Genomic DNA, 19,323 nt, shown 5'->3' on the forward strand with positions numbered 1-19,323 from the left:
ATTGCGGGACTGGAAAACATGAGGCAACAGGGCAGCATTACAAACAGCACCTGCTTCAGGGTACTACATTTTTTAAAGTAGCTTCATTTTTTTTTTACCTGTATATATATATATTTGTGTGTGTGTGTGTGTGTGTGTGTGTGTGTGTGTGTTTTACTTGTGAAGGATTCTGTGGGGGTTTTTTTATGGATAATTGTTAAGAACACAGAGTCCGATGGTAGCCCACGCACGAGGAAGCCGTGACAAGGTGCTGACAAGTCCAGCAGCAGTACCCAGAATGCAGAGGAGAAAGCAGAAATTAGAGCTGCAGGGTGACATCCAGGAATAGTTAACACGGGGTAGCTGCACATTTCCATGTTGTTGGGTTTTTTTTTCCCCTGCATGCAAGAAAAAGTGCAGATTACATATGAGATTTCTGATCTCAAGACTGTATTGTCTGGGCTGAGAAAACATGGGACTTAGCAGTGGACAGGAGGAAATCTCAGCCATTAATAATAATTTGTCTGTGGCCAGTGGCAGACTCAACGCACACTTGACTTTGAAGAGATACACAACTGAAATCATGGGCTTAACTGGAATGAGAGCGTCTGGGGAACAAGGAAACGAATTTAGGGGCTGTTTGGATCAGGACATTGGGAAAATCTCCTTTGAAACCATCTGTATGACAGTAGAGCTCAAATTTAAGATTAGAATTTTTAAGTCTGTTTTATCTCTGCCTCAATGACATTTTTTGGTCTGTAATTTTTCCTCAGGTGAATTTGTTAATGTGCACAAAGGAAGTTGAAAATACATGCAGAACTTAGAAACTTTACTAAATATCACCCCTTTTGTAGAGATGACTGTGTCTCACTTCCAGTAATTTCTTCTCTTCTATATCATATGCACATTCTTTTTAACCAGGCTATTTTCTCTTACATTTTCCCTTTTTTTCCCCCCCTGCCTTTCCTGCCTTATATCATCATCATCCTTAAATTCTTCCTCCCACTCCCCTCACTCTGAGAAGTCTCTTCACCCTCAAGTATTGCTGCCTACATCAATCTCCCCTTTATTCAGGACCCACGATAGTTATATACCCAGGAACTATCGTGATAGACACGGAGCTGGAAACGAAGACAGTTTTACCCGGATGACATCAGCCCCTAGGAGCTGGGAACGTCATTCAGTTGTGAGGCCTCCCTCCCTGACCCCTGCGAAGTTCACTTCCCTCACCTCACTCTCACTCCCAACTTTGTGGCTCCAGACCCTCCTCTTCTCACGAGATTGGCAAACCAGCTTGTCTTTATAGGGATTCTGTTAGTCTACCCATCTGTTTGAGGAAACCTCTGCTCTTTTCTTTCTCACGTTCAAAGAGACAAGTAGAACACTCGGGGACAGAGCCGTAGCAAGGAGGAGGCAAGACACGGGTGCTGGCACTCCAACACGAATAACACTTTTTTTCCTGCTCTCCATGAACTGACAGTCAGCAGACACCTCTTAATAAATACTTCTTCCTTCATCAGTTTGTTCACTCATTCATTCATTTCACTCACTAATGAATTCCTTTATTTCCCACCATGTTTGGGATATGAAAAGAAAGAAGAAATTACCTCTGCTGTAAAGGAATGTTTATCTAATTAATTTGTGTCTCTGTGCTTGGACATCAGAACAAATTTCCTCACATAGTGAAAAGATATGCAAAGTGATATTTTACCTAAAATCTGATTTTTTTAACCCATTTGAACACTTTTTTTTTTTAGCAATCATTTCACATCCCAGAAAAATTCTACTGTTAAAAACACAACTCTTCTCCAATGAGAGCACAAGTCTTCCTCTTGGCCCCCTGCTCACCTATCTTTTTCCATTTCTTTTTCACTTCCAACTGCCATTCCGGGGCCGTAAGTGCTTCCCTGGTACTGACCTTTGAGTCATCGGAAGGGGATTCCATTCCCTCTCCTAGGGCCACATTTCCTGCTTAGGGTTGGAGATCCCCCACAGAGATAGTGAGGCATTTTATGGGTGGTTTACATGTCCCACTCTATTTTTCTAACTAGCAAGAAGGGAGAAATAAAATGCATGCCCTGTTCTCTCTGGCCTCACTCTCCATTCATAGCACACTGAAAATAACCAATTCCTAGAGAGCCAAGCTCTTAAAGTAATTCATACTTCCCTGGCAATGACAGGATTTTATCCTTCAACTTGGCAGAGGAAGTCCTATTTGATTCACCCCTTATCACATTCTTGCTATTCTCTGTGCAAGTTTCCCCTCCAACACCCTATAATAGGCTAGGTGGGCCTAGAAGAAAGTGGCTACATAGGGAAACGAAAGAAATGTTCATTGTCACATTCTAGGAATTTCTGATCCCAAAGCACTTGTGTCCAAGAAATGGTAATATCCGAGAAAACAGGCATGCGGTCATGTGGGAGACCCTGGGAGGTGGGGATAGTAGGGGAGGGAGGAGATGGCCACAGAGACGTTTTGTTCATCACAAACGCAGCCACCTGAAAAACACCAGCTAATTAGCAGTCTATAGCCACACAACACAGCAGTTTAGTACAAGAAGTGAACAATACTTTACCTAATTGAAACTACAGAGCGGACTTAGGTAGACTGCATGCAATTACACAGATTGGAAGTCAGCCAGGACACGGAGGTTAACAATCCCTTCTCTCACAAAAAGCACCGCGGGAACTTTAATGACCACAAGTGGTAAGGGCCGTTATCCTGCAGCCCATCCAAAAGGCCTCACCTCTCACAACCCAGATTCCATCAGAAGTGCTTAATGGTGTCAACTAATTGGCTTGGGGGGGGAAGGGCGCCCTCTATAGGCACAGGTGCGCTTGTACCATGTGACTAATTCACCTTTCCCAGACTAAAATAGGCTTTCAAGTACTGGGGTGGAGGGGCTTTCGAAAGAGAGGGGACATTTGGGTGGGTCACGTGGTGGACAGTGGGAGCTGCGAAGGCTGTGCAGTCTCCTCAGCCTCCTAGTCTCCTAGCCTCCTTAGCCAGCACTACTGTGGCCTAAGCAGTCCAGAAAGTTCTAGACTAGGATTTCTTAAACTTGAACGTGCTTACAAATCAGGTCACCCAGAGATCTTGTTAAAAATGTAGATTCTGATTCAGGGGGTCTGGGATGGGGCCTGAGATTCTGCATAGAGAACAAGCTTGCAGGTGCTACTGATCTAGGAACCACACTTTCAGAAGGCAGTTCTTACAGGGAAGGGGGAAGAGGTCTCCCTGAACCAGAGAGCAGAGGCTGGGCAAAGAGAAAGAGGACTTTAAGATGAGCTTAACACCCAGAATAATCAAGTTCACTTTCATTTGTCCCAGGAACTAAAGAACAGAAACACAAGAGTCCAAAATAGTAAATATGCCAATCCAGTCCTAAAATCTACTCATGAAATGGCTTCTACTCTTGGGTTGCGGGGGGGAGGAGGCGCAGCATTTGATCCCTGAACACGTTCCGTGAATGAGACACCTACTCTGAACAGTGGTAGGATTTGCCACTCACTGGTTAGTGCTGTAGCAGAGATACACGGGCCGGCAGGGGTCTGTGATGACCTCCCAAGAACCAAAACGGTCTTTCAAGATGAATCAAGAGAAGACAAGATAGCAGAATGCAGACCTTCAAAGCTTGACCAACGGACAGTGAAGGGAGTGATAATCTTGCTTCAAAGCTTCGTAAAATAGAATCAGAGTTGCTGAAAAACATCAAAGAATGGGCCATTTTTAAGCTTATATTATGCAAACTTAATTTATTGCTGCTTGCTACAGAGGCTTTCATGCTAAAGCCTGCATATACCATTAAAGATTTAATTGTTAGTTGGATTAATGATTATATTCTTTATCTAGTTATTTCCTAAGTGCTCCTTATACTAATATCTACATATTTTGTGACTTCTTAATGATAGAATTCACTTTAGATGTATGGAGAGAAACACACACACACACCCTTAAAAAGCAAGACCCAATTAATTCCTGGTGAAAGGAGTATGAGTTCCTACGTTTAGACACGCTGTAAACATGCTATAAACTAGATAAGGCTGGAGTTTAAATATACATTTATCCTAATATATAGCTCATCAGTATAGCTGCAAAAGTGCTATTACTTGCCAAAGATATATAAATTTAGGATATCATTCAAAATATATCATTTGAAATGCTCAGCTGTCTAAAGCCAGCATGGTAAAGTACATATACAAGAAGGAGAAGAATATAAGCATCCATCAAGGAATCAACAGGATCTATGGAGTGTCTACTCTGTGCTCCATACTACACTGGGGAGAGCTAGGAAGATAAAAGAAGTATAAAATCAGAAGTATAAAGTTCTACCTTTGCAGAGCTACTAATCTAACAGGCGACAGAGCACTTAGAAAGAGAGAGTAGAGAATAATTAACTGTTAAACTGTAGGTACAGAGAGAAATAGACTAAAGGAGTTGAGAAGTCTTCAGTGAAAAGTGGAGATTGAGTTAGGCTTTGATGCACAGGTGGAACTTTGGAAACACAGGATCGTTCCATGGGTCAGCTTGAGAAAGGCCAAGGGAAGCCAGGATGTGGCTGTGAGCAACCTGTACTAACCATGACAGGCGGCAAAGGAGGACGAGACTTGAGTGCAGGGGGGAGCCAGGTTATGGGGGCCCCTGCAGAAAAGTTGGAATTTCATGTCCCAGATTCCATCGGGAACCAAGGCAGGTTATTAAGGGGGTAAAGAACTGGTGTTTTTTAAGTATCTCAAATTGAATAGTATCTCAGTATCTCAAAGTTATTGAACAGTCATATGAAAATGGACTTAGCGGTGGAAGGGCTGAAGAATGGGGCTAGAGCAAAGCCAGTTAAACTGAGCGGATATCTTGCCATGACCAGAGAGCAATTATTCCCGTGTTGTCTGTGGAGCTCTGTGGGAAGAGCGTAATGCCTAGACAGACTTTCACGGAAGTCAAGAGTACTTGCTGATAGGTCTGATATAATGGATGAATGACTGGAAAGAATTGAAATCACTGCCAGGGCGTCCAATTAGTAGACTAAAGAGAATGGAGATGTCACTGGTAGAAACTGGGTCAACTTTGATGGAGCACCCACTAGAAGCCAGGAACTTAGGATACATCAGTAAACTTAACAGAAATCATTTTGCTAGCATGGAGTTTATGCAATACATATAATATAAACAAATAAAACAAATATGCATAATAAACAAGGAAACACTACACATATTAGAAAGTGGTGGTTGCTAGGGAGCTCAAAAAAGTGGGGCAGAGGAGGAGAATCAAGAGGGGTGTGAGGTGGTCTGCAGTAATAATTAAGGTCCGTTGGAGAGGAAGTGAGATTTGAGAAAAGATGGGGCGTTATTGAAGTGGATATTTGGAGTCAAAGCATTCCAGGCAGAGAGGACACCTAACGCTTGGTGTCTTCAAGCTACAGTAAAGCAAGAAGGCCAGTGTGGCAGGAGCCAAGAGGAGGTGGGGAGAGGAGGAGGAGGGAGTAACATCATTGACAAGGCCCTTGTGAGAAATTGGTCTTTTGCTCCAAGTGAAAATAAAGGGACAACGGGTTGTAAAGTTGGAAACAAGAATGGCATGAACAGACAGACGTCTATTTTAAATGAACATTAAAAAAAAAAGATACAGTAAAAAAAAAAAAAAGAATCAGGGGGTGCCTGGTTGGCTCAGTCAGCAGAGCATGCAACACTCAATCTCAGGGTTGTAAGTTCGAGCACCACGCTGGTGTAGAGATTACTTAAAAAATAAAATAAAATCTTTAAAAGAATCAGTATGCTGAGAACACATCCTAGGAAAATTGGAAAACTATTTAAATTAATTGGAATCTAATTGGAAATAGTTATGCGTGGGTAGGAAGTGTTTCAGGCATTTACCTCTGATGGTTTGAGAGAATCGGAAGAAGTGAATTCCAGTCCCCATCCTGGAGACAACTTTAGTTCTGTCACTTCACTTCTCAGCCATTGTGTGGTCATTTTCAGCATGGGAATAATGCTTAAACCTACCTACCTTGCTGTGTGTGTGTGTATGTGTGTGTGTGTGTGTGTGTGTAATCGAATGAGATAAAGAAAGTAAAAGCCAATTCTATATACTATTTTAGAGTTTGACAGGTTTGGAAATCCAAGCAGAGCATCCAGCCCAGACACTTGATCTTGCACTAAATCCAAGAGAGAGAGTGGAGAGATCACTGGATTCAGAACCAGAAAACCTAAGTTTGTGTCCTGGCGATAATTCTTTAATAGTGTCACTTGGATAACACAGCTTCTCAGAGCACCTGTTTCCTCTTCTGTGTTAAAGGAGGTTATGATACCTACACTTCAAAGGACTTCTTTCAGAGTTACCTATAAATAAACCCATTATAAACTGTAGAGCACCAAAGAGATGAAGGCATCCTGCCCCAAGCTCCTCCTGCAACCATTGACAACCCTACCCAGCCAGTTGTAAAATTGTAGTTAATCTTTTCCTCATCATAGGTTAACTCTAATTCCTTGAGGGCAGGAATCATGTCTTGGAGTTGGTAGTGCCCTGTGTAACTAGCACAGGCTAGTGCAACAGAAGGTATTTAACGAATCATTTTAGCAGGTGGGTAAGTAAAAAGTATGATATTAAAGAAGATATGGATTTGGGAATCAGAGTTTTAGGGTTAGAATTTCAAGCAGTGTAAGTGGATGCACTCACCAAAAGAGTTTAGAGCCTAAAGACAGGATGGTATTAAACATCACTTTAGGGACAAGCGCAGTAAGAATCACTAACCAGCGAAGCGAAGCAAAGTAGAAAGTAAACAGCTAATTCAGAATAATCGGCAATATAAAAACCCAGAGATTATCATCAAATACTATAACTCAACAAATAACTTCCACTACAAAAAGATCCAAACAAATTTCAATTAGCTGCCATTCCACCAGTCAGAAATCTCTAATAACCACCCATTTATCTAATAACCACACTCTAGTACAGAGATAACTCAAGTTCCTTAATGAGAGTTTCAAGATGCAGAAGTTCCTTGTGAATTATCAAAGGATGGCAACATGGTGTCCATTGTAATTTTAACATTAATTGTGTTGTTTGATTACTGCTAATCCACAGATGATAATATAATGTAAGTGTTTTTCACCAGAACATTTGCATAATCAGAACCTTATACTCCCTGGGCTTTCTAAGTAAAAGTTTACTGGTATGAAGGAAAATTGCACACCAAACTGTTTCCCCAGTCTGTTTCTTAAGTACGTATTTACCAGGCCATCTTGCAACATACCTAGCCAATAATCTTCCTCTCTTCTCCAGAGCTCACTTTGTTGTTCCTTTTTAACTGACGTTTTGGAATTCACCTGAAAACACCAACATGCCAAGACAAAACTTGGCCTGTGGAGGAGACACCATATTCAAAACCAATCTGGAGAAAACAACGTACTCAGTATTTTTTTTTCATTATGATCTTAATATTTATTTTAATCATTATCACAATTTGAGGATGATAGCCCAGCTCTAGGAAAACCGGCCTCTAGGCAATAAAGAGTTAAGACCAGAAAGTTCACTCCCTGTGCCCTTATTTCCATCCCTCCTTCCCTTCAGTACCACAAAATGAATAATGCCTTAGACATAGTTTTTGCAATGCTAATATTTGAACAGTAAAAGATACCTTAAGACCTTCATCACGATTTTTTAAGGCCTCATTTAATGTCAGTGTCAAGGTTCTGTGAGGAATAATTAATATAACAAAACAAGGTCTATGTGCCCATCGATTGCCAGGGGATTTATGCAGGTGACTCATTAATGCTGCAGGGGGTTCTGCATGTAAATCCCAAAGCCTCGATAGGGAAATGGGACCCAATGATTTTTCCCCCTATAAAAAACACAAACAATGACAAGTATAAAAGCAGATAACCTGAATATCTATACAAACTGCTATATGGCTTGTAAAAGTTTTCCATTTACATCCTGTCACCTCTTCTTTTCACATGTATAAAAGATGGGACAATTATTTCAACAAACCTACCCATATAAATCAACGCAGTTTTGCTGTGGGAAGACTGGGTGTTTAAGGCATTTAATATTTCAGCATTGCCAGATTATCACCCGGATCCATTTCGTTTTGTGGTCAAGTGCATGATTAGCACTGTGACAGGATATTGGCCATTTTCATATGAAGATCTGCAAATCCTAGTAAACAAATACCAGTTGGAAAAATTAAGAACAAGTCTGTGGACTGGAATGCACCCTACTTGTAATGGGAACAAAAAGCTGGCAATCAAATCTAAAGAAAAAGCTAAATCACAGCAGAATGACCTACTTTAAGGCATTTGCCAAAGAGGCAGTGTTTTTAGACAGCTCTTCTGAAGTAGCGTCTTTCTGTCTATGCCATCTGCAGATTTATTATTGCCTGAAAAAAAAAAAAAACAACCAAAAAAAAAAAAACCTCTATTTGAATGATACTAAGAGCCTGGTCTATAGGAAAGATTCCAGTATTGTGGGCACCACACCCACACCTACTGATGTGGTCCAAGGTTTTGCTTTAGAGGCACCTAATTAAGAAACCCTGACTCATTTACATGGAGACGTTTGATCTAAATTACACTCCAAACCGCACCAAATTGGGAGCATCTGTGAATGTGAAATGTTTGTTCCCTGTGACGGCTAGAACAGGGCCAGCTCTGGACGGCACATGTTCAAGTGACGAAAAATATTTCACATGTAACGTACTTCTGAGACCCACTTTTCCACTAATAATTCATAGTGATCCCAACCAGTATCTGTACTTCCACAATTATTTCAGGCTGTGAAAAATTATGTCACTTTTTTTTTTCCTACAGCTAGGAAGAGGTAGAAGACCACCTACTTGGTTTGTTGTCATTGATAAAAGGCCTTCAGTGCAACCAATAGCAAAGAGGCAAAGCTGGATGGTGCGGAGGCTGGTCAGTATATATAGCTCTTAACTTGGGAACCCAGAAATGCAGAGCCATCATCTAAGGGGATAAGTCGCAAGGATGACCCCTCTCATCACTGCCTTGACTTCTCCGGGTTCCCACTTGACTTGCCGGTTCTTAGCAAAGCTTTGCCTCCCGACTCCTTCAAGGCTGTATTTGTGTCCAGGACGCACGCACTGCCTGTGAATATGAGGAGACTGACACATTAAAAGTCACGTTCTCTTCAATGAGAGGGCATTCAGGTACAGCTCATTTCGTTTCCATGAGGCAAAATGTCTAAGAAAATAAAATTAAAAAAAAAAAAATTCTGCCATTGGATGCTAGGAAGAGTACTCAGCACATAATCCTCAGGAAAGAGTGCTGTATTTCAAGTACAAATAAACAGTGTTTTATGGCTGCAGGCAACCCTCCACTCTGGCCACTTTACCTTATTAGGCCACATATCACCTATATTTCAGCAGGAGCCCAAGGAATAAGAAAGAAACTTTAAAAAATAATTCCAGATTTTCTTTTTTTGTCTAAGAAGGATATTAATGCATTGATCTGATGTACTGTTTTTGCAGTAGCTAGAATGAGATTTGAATATATTAATATTTTCAGCAGCAGAGCCCAGGGAGCCCAGTTAATAACTTATGCATGGATACATAGATATACTTCAGACAGAGGTAAAGTTTTCAGCTCTCGTGTTGGTAATACTTAGAGAGATTGAATGAAAGGGGCTGTTCTCCCTGAGTCTTTGTTGTGGGCATGCATTGTGACAGTATGGAGCCAGAGTTCTTCTGGTTGTCTACACAGCCTGGATTCAATAAACTGTTATATATGCATATTATGACAATGTGGTCAAGGAAACCAGATTTTTTTACTCTACCTTCAAGTGCCTATGTAGCCTAAATCTGGTGCTTATTTTTCTCGTCCCCATTCAATATGTTAACATATTCATAATTTAATACAGGTTATGTTCATTTTATAATTAAAGTTATGGACATGGGTGGAAAAGCATTCAGACTAATACTGTATGAAAAATATCTTTTTCTATATTGTACTGTATGGTTCGGTGTGAATCCTACATCTGGATAATCCCAGACTCTATTAGCTTGCTGGGGTTGCTACAACAAAATACCTCAGACTGGGTGACTTAAATGACGGAAATTCATTTTCTCACACTTCTGGAGGCTAAAGGTCCAAGGGCACAGTGTCAGTGGATTGGCTTCTCCTGAGACCTCTCTTCTTGGTTTGTAGATGGCCATCTTCCCGCTATGTCCCGGCATGGTCTTTCCTCTGTGGGCACATAGTCCTGGCGCTTTGGGTCCCAATTTCTTCTTCTTATAAGGACAGCAATCGTATTGGATAGGAGCTCACCTAATGTCTCATTTTAACTTAATCACCAAAGGCCTTACCTCCAAATATGGCCACATTCTGAGGGACTGCGGGTTAGGGCTTCAGCAAATGAATTTGGGGGCTGGGGGGTACATGATACAGCCCATGACAGAGACCAAGGATATTTTCGTATCCGTGCGGCGGACATGCCCCACACCAAATGTCTATTGATTTGAGACCAAAACTGAAAGTTAAGTTAATATTTTTAAATCTGTGGTATTTTTCCAGTATGATTGTCAGTCACCTTCTCCATCAATAAGAAACAAAGATGACTTTCGAAAGTTTAGGGGAACAACAGCAGCAACATGACTGTTCTCATACCTTCTCGCTAGACTGGAAGGAAGCAGTTGCTGAGTACAGTAAGTGTTACCACAGGGCCGGCCCGAGCTCCACCCCGCCTTCAGGGACCCCTGGTCTCCAGGCCTAAGTGCCTCACTCTCCATTACTGCCGCCCTCCATTAGAAGCAGATAATGCGAGAGAGATCACTTTCACAATAAAACAGTGCACTTACACCACACCTTTCAACTCAGCGTTTCCAAATGCTTTAAAAATCATTATTATTTTTATTATTTATTTGTGGAATCCCAGCAGTCTACTCAGCACTGGGAAGTACTGTCAAAGCCACAGAGCTACAGTCTCAGTTTCGCAGAGACTTAAATGACACTCAAGTCCCCGCCTCCCCGCCCCCCGCCCCCCGCCCTGCCTTGATGTGCCAGTAAAAAAATCTGAAGGTGGATGTCTGTATGTGCATGCTTACCTTGAGAAAAGGGGAAGAGAAACTTGCCTGAGTTACCCTGCTACTTGAATAGCCGAAGACATTTAGCAAAGAGCTTTTGTAGAGTGTTGTTCTGATAAACCAACAACAAAACCAAGAAAAAAGCAAGAAAGCAAATACATAGTTTTGGACCTAAAATTCCGAAAATGGAAATGAATTGCCCTCATCAAGGGCAACTACAATAACACTTTAAAGGGGTTATTAAGCAACGCAGGAAGTAGAAATCAATCATGCTCTGCATATTGTTCAATGGTCATTATTTCCTGAGTCAAATCTGCTTGACATTCAATTCGATACAGTCTTTCATCAAGCTGAAAAGCCCTGGAGAAACTTTCACTGGCCACCCACATTTTCCAGGAGGACCGTTGCCTGATCCACCTCATTTTTGTTTTCTGACTTTTTTTATCATCGTTACATATTTCTGCCTTCTACTGAAAGAATTCTACTGCTTTACACAACTTCTGAGGTGGTGAATATGTGTTGTCCATTCCCATAATGCTGGAACCTGGTCCAGTGTCTGACACATAGTAGGTACTCAATAAATATTTGTGTGAGGGAACAAGTTTTTATAGTACTCTTCAAAGCCATCTGAAAGTGCATTTGACACATCCTGCTCCCTCAAGGAAGTTATAAACTAAGACAGATGGCAACAAAGCAGAGGTAATCCAGATGCAGATTAAAAATCTAATGAAATAACGATTTCAATTGTTTTAAATCAAAGTGACCAAATGTATTTGTAGAAAGAATTTGTTGAAAGTTATCTTGCCTAGTCTTGAATTTAGCCAGCGAAGGTTTGTTTGTTTTTTTTTTTTTGGAAGAAGTATGATTTCAGGAATTTTTGTGATGATGGGAAGGAGAAATCATAAACTGCAAGGGGTTGTAGAACATGGGGTGGGACCATGGGGGATCACTGGAAGGTAGAAATAGAGATTAATTGGACTCAGTAGATCAGAGGAGGCAAGGGAGTCAGGGAGGCAGAGAAAAGTTAGGTTCCTTGGGGTGTTCTATGAAAAGTCAAGACCATCAGGTATAGAAATCTACTTTAAGGATATTGTTGGAAACATAGGAACATCATTCTCAACATGATGGAGGAAATAATAGAGTAGAGATTCAGGAAATAGGAGCTGCCCTATTGCAGCCGAAGTGAGAAGGATGTTCATTGCATCTTCTGGGCTTAGCACTGGTCACCACCCTGGACAGTACCGCGTGATCCCCAGAGCTGGGGGCTTAGGTTGGGCCTAGACACACAATATAATCATCCATAAATCACAAAAGGGTGTTTCCTGTGTTGGAGAAAATATGCAATATTTCTTTGTCTTTCACTATCTCAAGTTGGTAATGTGGAAAGACTCTATATCCTTGTGTATCAGGCTGTTCTGAGGCTTAAATATCCCGAGCTTCTCAGAGGAAGGATGCTGCAAAGCAGAGAATAGGGCGCCTTCTGAAAATGAGTGAACTAAAGCCACTAAGAAGCTGCTGGGCTCATCTCGAAACCGACCAAGTTATAGCAGCCCAGCTAGAAACAGAGTTCAAAAGTCAAAAATGCCTGACTACCCTAAACTAAAACAACATCCAAAAATTCAAATTGCACCGGCATGGCTCAAGCTGCTCTATTATATTTCGTATTTAGATTTCACATGTTTATATCCCAATGTGCGATGTCTCTTTAAAAATGTAACTCTTGAGTTTAAAATCAGGAAGTAGTAAAGTGGCTTCACAGAGAGACGCATATGGAAGGTTTTTGTTTTGGGGGCTGGGGGAAGGAGTTGGTTTTGGTTTTAGTTCTGTGGAATTTCAGTTCAATCAACACCTAGGCCACTCCTTAAAAAAAAAAAGAAGAAGAAGAAAGACTTTTTTTCTTTTTCTCTCTCTTTCTTTCTTTCTTTCTTTCTTTCTTTCTTTCTTTCTTTCGTTCTTTCTTCTTTTTTTTAATGATTCAGCGTGCAGAGGTTTTCTTGCAGACATCTGGGAGTTTAACCAAAGACATCCAAAAGGCAAGTAGAGGTACAGCGGCCACAGTGAGCATCTAACCTTTTATTCTCACTTTCAATAGGGAAATGCTTTATAGGTCTTGAGGATGTCAGCACCCAAAGGGAAACTGTACAATCCTCTCATTTCAAAGATGAGCAAACCTGGGAAAGTCCCAGGTCATCTGGCCAGTTCGCAGGTCCGATAGCACAGGTTTACTTTGGTGGTGGGGAAAAAAAATGGAAATGAGCCACCTTGAAGGCACTTGAGCTCCAACTAACTAGTTATTCTGGGTAGTTAAATGGAGTTAGGATTCTTAGAGTTGCAGTTTCCAAAGGAGATAATATCTCACAGAGGTCTCCTTTCAAAAAAATTGCTGGTACTTCCTTACTGTCTTAACTTTACCTGGAACTCTAACCATTAACTTGCATGCTTGAATGTGTCACTCCCCTGGACGAATGAATTTTCTCATCAACGCCGCTGTACTGTCTGCATCCCCATCTGGAACTGTTGGCCCACACTCTTCTGCTCCTCTCCAGGTTCTTCTCTAGACTGTCTGCCCATTCCAGATCCTACCACTTCTTCAAAGAATCTGACTCAGTGCCCAGCTCTTTTAAGATTTGCTTGATCAGAGATCTGGCCCTATCTGAAGAGGTCTTCCCTACTCTCGACTCATAGCCCTTCTTATGAACAGCGATACAGGTGAATTGGACACTTACGTGCAGCACAGTGAATGTAATAGGTCAAAGGCTATCCTTGTGCTTTTTTAATTCTTCCAGAATTAAAATTCCAGAATTTTAATTCTTCTAGGATGAATAGACACAATTTATTGAGCACTAGCCATGCGTCCCATACTTTGCTGGATATTTAAAATACATTATCTCAATTTAGGAAGCATGTAAAATAGGCATTATGCTCAACTGATGTAGCCAAAATCTAGCATCCAGAGGGATCACATCTTTTCCTAGATCAGCCAACTAAAAAGTGGTGGGATCAGTATTAGAATGTGGGTCTGTCTAAATCCAAAGATCCTATGCTTAACTTCTACACAAAACTGGCTCCTGTCTGAGTAACCTGCACATAAAAGTCACTAAATATTTGTGAATTTCATGAATAGATGAATGAATAAGTAAATTAATGTGGAACCTGTTCCCTGCACCAGCCTGACTTGCAAAAGTGAAAATAATAAGAAATTCTGAATCGTGGTGCCTCTGAACAGTGCGGTCACATAGAAAGTACAAGGAAAACAGAAATGTTTTCAGATGTTAGCACTAAATTGGATCACTGGTAGTCTACCTGGAAGTGATATGACTCACAGGGAATGAAGCAAGTCTCCAGTCAAACTTGGCAAAGCCTTTGGAACTTTAGAGCATGCATCTTAAATATTCTACTAACTTCACCCCTTATTTTCCCTCTGCTCTTGTTTTCTTACTCATTTTAAATATATTTTAACTTTTTTATATTGAATGCATGTTTTATATACAGTAAATGCTTTTATTTGCTACAGTGGAAGTATAAATCAGTTTAATACATAATAAAATTAATTAAGAAAATAAAATTGGTGCTCAAATTTACAGAACAAGTTCAGAAATGTTTACTGAGAGGATAAAAGTGGTGGCTCATGGCCTCATGTATCATTTCAGCCGAGCATAAGACTATAATTATGAAGCTGTATTTCAGGGAAGATCTGAAATGTGTGGAGTTCCAGGAGGGTACCTAAAGCTACAACCTGTCAGTATTAAAATCAGAAGAGTTTAGAGGCCAATGAAAGATACTGAGATTTTTATAGAATTAAAAAAAATCCCAGTAAACAGTACAAATATCTGAGTTTTAAGATGAGTTTTTCTTCAAACACCGTAAGATTTGCAAACTGATATTTTAAAACACAGAGATGAGGGTTGACTAAGACTGAAAGACACGGTTTCCTTGAAGTTTCTTGGCGAATTAATATCAAGACAACAAAGAGAAGCACATTTTATTTCTGAGGCCCCCTTCAGTTGTGTTTTCTAATGGTAATGGAGGCTGGGATCCACTGATCTACTCCAGTCATATCACACAAATACCTCAATTTTAATAAAGAAAGGCCTTGTTCAGATTTCTCCAGTTGTGGTAAGCAGCAGTGACATTGAGGCGACTCTCAGTTCATGGGAACCAGCTTATTTCAGTGAATGAGCCATGGAAAGGGAATCAGTTAGGAAAAGGGAGAGAGTATTTCTTACCAAATTGTCACTGCCCTCTGCTTTGTCAGTGCGTATTATTGTCTACGACAAATTCTCAAGGACCTCCAAAGAATCAGAGTCAAGCCCTTTTTAAGAGTGTTGAAAGGATGGATATCTGATTTGTTTTAACTGCAGGCATGTGTGTGACCAAATAAAGCAGATCTCTGAAGAGTCTTTTTCCAGATGTATATATGACATTTGTACTTTATCTGAGCCCATTTTGGAGAGTGAAGGCCCTTCAAAAGTAATATAATCTGTGTGGATTGAGGGTTTGATACTCAAGAACCCAGATATCAGTTTCTAGTTACATCAGTGAACTGTACCTCCGGTTACTGATTTCAATTCTAAAATAGAAAAATTAAAACTGCCCCCATTTTATTTTTCAGAAAACACTGTGACAAGTTTAACAAACCTATGTCTCCAACTCATGTGTTATAAGACAAGCTACCATAAATTTTCAGTCAGAAACTATTTTTAGATTTATTCAGAGACTAGAAGAATTCATTTCCATTTTTTTTTATTCACTCAGTCTATGGAGTTATGAAGCAAGAATTTTCACTCCTCTTTGTTAAATGGTCCTATCTACGAAGATAGAGGTTCTAGATCTTGGAGAGTCTTCAAAGTCTTTAACAGTCATCATAGACGTCCAAACTGTAATTATAGTATCTATAATCTATTTTTCTTAAAACAAATAGTCTGATCTAAGTTTATTTTTGCAAGAAAAAATTAAATATAACCTAACAAAGCCTACACACTCAAATACATCTTTATTCTAAATTTAACTTGCTTTTATCTTGGCCTACCCTCATTTATGTTAATATTTGATTCATAAGCTTCATCTTTTCATGAAATATCCAGCCTAACTAGTCTAGGATATGAGGGCAGTGCTCACCTTGGTTTAGATGTGCATGAACACTAACTTCCCCTTCAAACAATCACAGTCCTTTTCTCGGCACAGATAGCCAGGGGCGGCAGCAAAAGGGTGAAGGAGATCCATCATGAAATGTCCAGTGTCGATGTGTTCTCCCAATTTATTTACTGACCCTCAGCGTGCAGCCACACTCCTGACCCTCATGAGATGGAGCCTGAGGGGGAAATGGCACTGGGTACCAATTCCTATGTCCTGTTGTTCTGTGGTCTCAATTAAGTGCTAATTAATTACCACTGGCATCTTTGGCATTGCTTGTCAAATTGCATTTAGGAGTATCTTTTCAGTGTTTAAATATCAGTAGTCCAAAATCCACAGCTAAAAAATCCCATGTGTGACGATATCCTTTGTCTTGCTTTTCAAAACTATGTTTTAAAATTCAGCAAATATATCTATAACCACTGCAGGTAGCTTTCAAATACAACAAATAGGAATTGGTATTGTCAATTTTGATTAATAGTACTTCATTAATAAACATCCTGTTATTCAGTCTCCACCTGCACTTGCTGATGTTGCCTGGAATCAATTAACTCATATAATTTGATTTATTTTACAAAGACATTTTGGGATGTGCTGTGCTGATGATAAAGGTCCTATTTTAGCAGTTCTTGATTGCAAGTTAGATTGTACCTGAATGGATTTGTTTCTGCATGGATATGTATACATGAGTGTGTGTTCTGCAAGTGAGTAGGAAGCAAATACTGTTTGAAGAAGTCTTGAATTAAAGAATTAATTTTAAAACATGGTGGGGGGTATTCCTCCTCAATATTCTGACTTTCTCTGAACAGCCCTAAAAAACACAGATCCTGAAATGTTATGTATTCTCTCTTAATCAAGCTATTTTACTTAGCAGGTTAGTGAGTTTTCTTTTAAATCAAAGAGCAAAATGTGTTACTAAGCACCAAAATTAAAACACTAGCTAGGGCTAAGATAGTAAAGCCAAATATTGGATTCAGCTTTATGCATAATTTTGTTTTGTTTTGCTTTCTTTTAGATGTAATTTCTCTTTCTCCCCTAAATATTTACAAGCCATAGTTTCTGGATCAATCCATTTGGTCCCAGTTATGTACATTATGAAAACATTTCCTAGATTTCTATAGGTACTTGAGACATGCCAAGTGTGGTGCAAGCGACAAAAGTCTAAATCAAACAGGTCAGGCAAAAAAGAGAATTCACTGGGTTACTTAACTGAAAGTTCAATGATTAGATGTGACTTTGGACATGACTAGATCCAAGTGCCCAATGGGTATTGCCAGGAATTTGCCTCTTTCCATCTCTAAACTGATCATCTCTTGGTTAGCCTCATTTTCACTTAAAATCTTTCCTCCTGGCAGCAAGATGGTAGCAGCAGGATTGTATTGTACCAGTTTAGCATCCTCAGGGGCAAGTAAACTTCTCTTTCGTTGTGGGAATAGAAAATTCCCAGGAATAATTCTCCCTGGCCTGGCTTGGATCCCTTGTTTATTCCATATTTGTTCCTAATCCACTCACTCTGGCAGGGCTCTGATGAGTCAGATGTGGGATACAAGCCCATCCCTGGAGCCAAGGACTAGGTCAACTCCACTCAAAACACAGAGATTGGGAGTGGGGTAGAGACAGTTTGCCCCAAAGATGGTCTTACCAGAAGAAAGAAAAAATGATAAGTAGAAAGAGAAAAAAAAATCCATGTGTCCACAATAATAAATTATAGCTACAATCTCTTATTTTCCCAACATCACTATCCTATCTCTTACCATAATACTCCAATCAATACAAGTAAATGAAGGTTAAGTCACATTAAGGAGCACTGGTGTCTATAAATAAGGAAGGTTTCCTATCTCTTATTCCCATTTTCTAGAAAACTGACACCAACGTCCATCAAGCAGAACTGAAATAATATCCACCCATCCATGCCTTCCTTCATCCATGTAACACTAATGAGTCCCTATGGTGAGACAGGCACTGAACTAGGCACTGAAGCTACAAAAATAAATAAGACAGCTCCTTAAGGAGTCTGTATGTGGAAGTAGTACAGTATAGTAATAAGAGAGAAGGCTTTGGAGTTAAATAGAGCTGAGTTTCAATCCCAGGTCTTTTACTTATTAGTTGTGCGAACGTAGACAAAGTTTTCATTCATTCTGTACTTCAATTTGCATATCTAAAAATAAGTGTATTGTAAGAATTAAACGGACAATATATATGATCTGCTCAGCATAAGGCCAAGCACATAAGGTAATTGTTCAATAATTAAGAGTTATTACTATTTATATCAAGTAAGATAATGCAAACAAATCTCTTTATACAGTGCCTGGCATGTAGTAAGTATTCGGGAAATGGTAGTTGGAAACTATGATCATGAGAAATAGAATGAGGGACTAAATCTAAGAGAAAGCAAAATTTTAAAACCCAAGAAATAGGGGTGCCTGGCTGGCTTAGTCGGGGGAGCATGGGACTCTTGATGTCGAGACTGTAAGTTCGAGCCCCACCTTGGGTGTAGAGATGACTTAAAAATAAAAATCTTAAAAAAAAAAAAAAGACCCAAGAAATATCTATGATGATAGATTTGGCAAAGACCTTAAGGTTTCACCCAGACCTACTCCCATCTTTGAGAAAACCCTTTTGTAATTTTAGATAGAGTCAAATTTATCCTCTCTGCAAAGAAAGTGCTCCCCAAAGCAACTCTCTTCCTCTTTGCTCTCATATTTCATCTGCTTATGTAATATTTAATTAAATTACATAATTATAATAATAAGTACAACTGGCATAAACTTGTTTGAGACTCTCTCCTGGGACTTCCTTCTAGTGGGAAGCGATGCACACAGTTGAGTCATTAACTAGCCACGAGGATCCAGTGTATTGTGGGCATTAGTCAGTATATTTTGCAGAGGAAATAGAGAGCTGGCTAAGTAGAAGTCAGCCAAGAGAGCTTCTATGGTATTTCAGCTGTCTTTTTGCTTCTCCTCATCTTCTTGTATGCCCCCAGTTCTTGAAAATTTGGCATATTTGGCATATTTACTTGTATTTTTGAACAGTCTTCTAGAGACGATAGGCTTAAAACTTTATAACCAGAATTTTAAACATGCCTTCTGGAATCAGTTTTGTCATTCCATAGTCACAACTTTGTATTGAACAAAATAAAGCAATGTGAGTAGAAAATGGTGGAACACGAAGGATGAAT

General features: G+C 39.9%; 1 protein-coding gene across 2 annotated transcripts in view; it reads left to right on the plus strand.

Moving 5' to 3' along the window:
* Nucleotides 1–19,323, plus strand: part of ARHGAP15 (Rho GTPase activating protein 15) — a 599,115-nt gene that overhangs the window by 550,428 nt on the left and 29,364 nt on the right. The window contains exon 14 of one of the 2 annotated variants that reach the window (XM_036090859.2): nt 8,785–9,114. The exons of the other annotated variant lie outside the window; for it this stretch is intronic. Within the exon in view, the coding sequence (XP_035946752.1) occupies nt 8,785–8,788 (4 nt within the window). The 3' untranslated portion in view covers nt 8,789–9,114. Of the gene's footprint in view, nt 1–8,784; nt 9,115–19,323 lie in introns of those variants that run through there. 2 annotated transcript variants of the gene reach the window in all.

The sequence above is a fragment of the Halichoerus grypus genome, chromosome 4, assembly GCF_964656455.1.
Source record: "Halichoerus grypus chromosome 4, mHalGry1.hap1.1, whole genome shotgun sequence".
Classification (NCBI taxonomy): Eukaryota; Metazoa; Chordata; class Mammalia; order Carnivora; family Phocidae; genus Halichoerus; species Halichoerus grypus.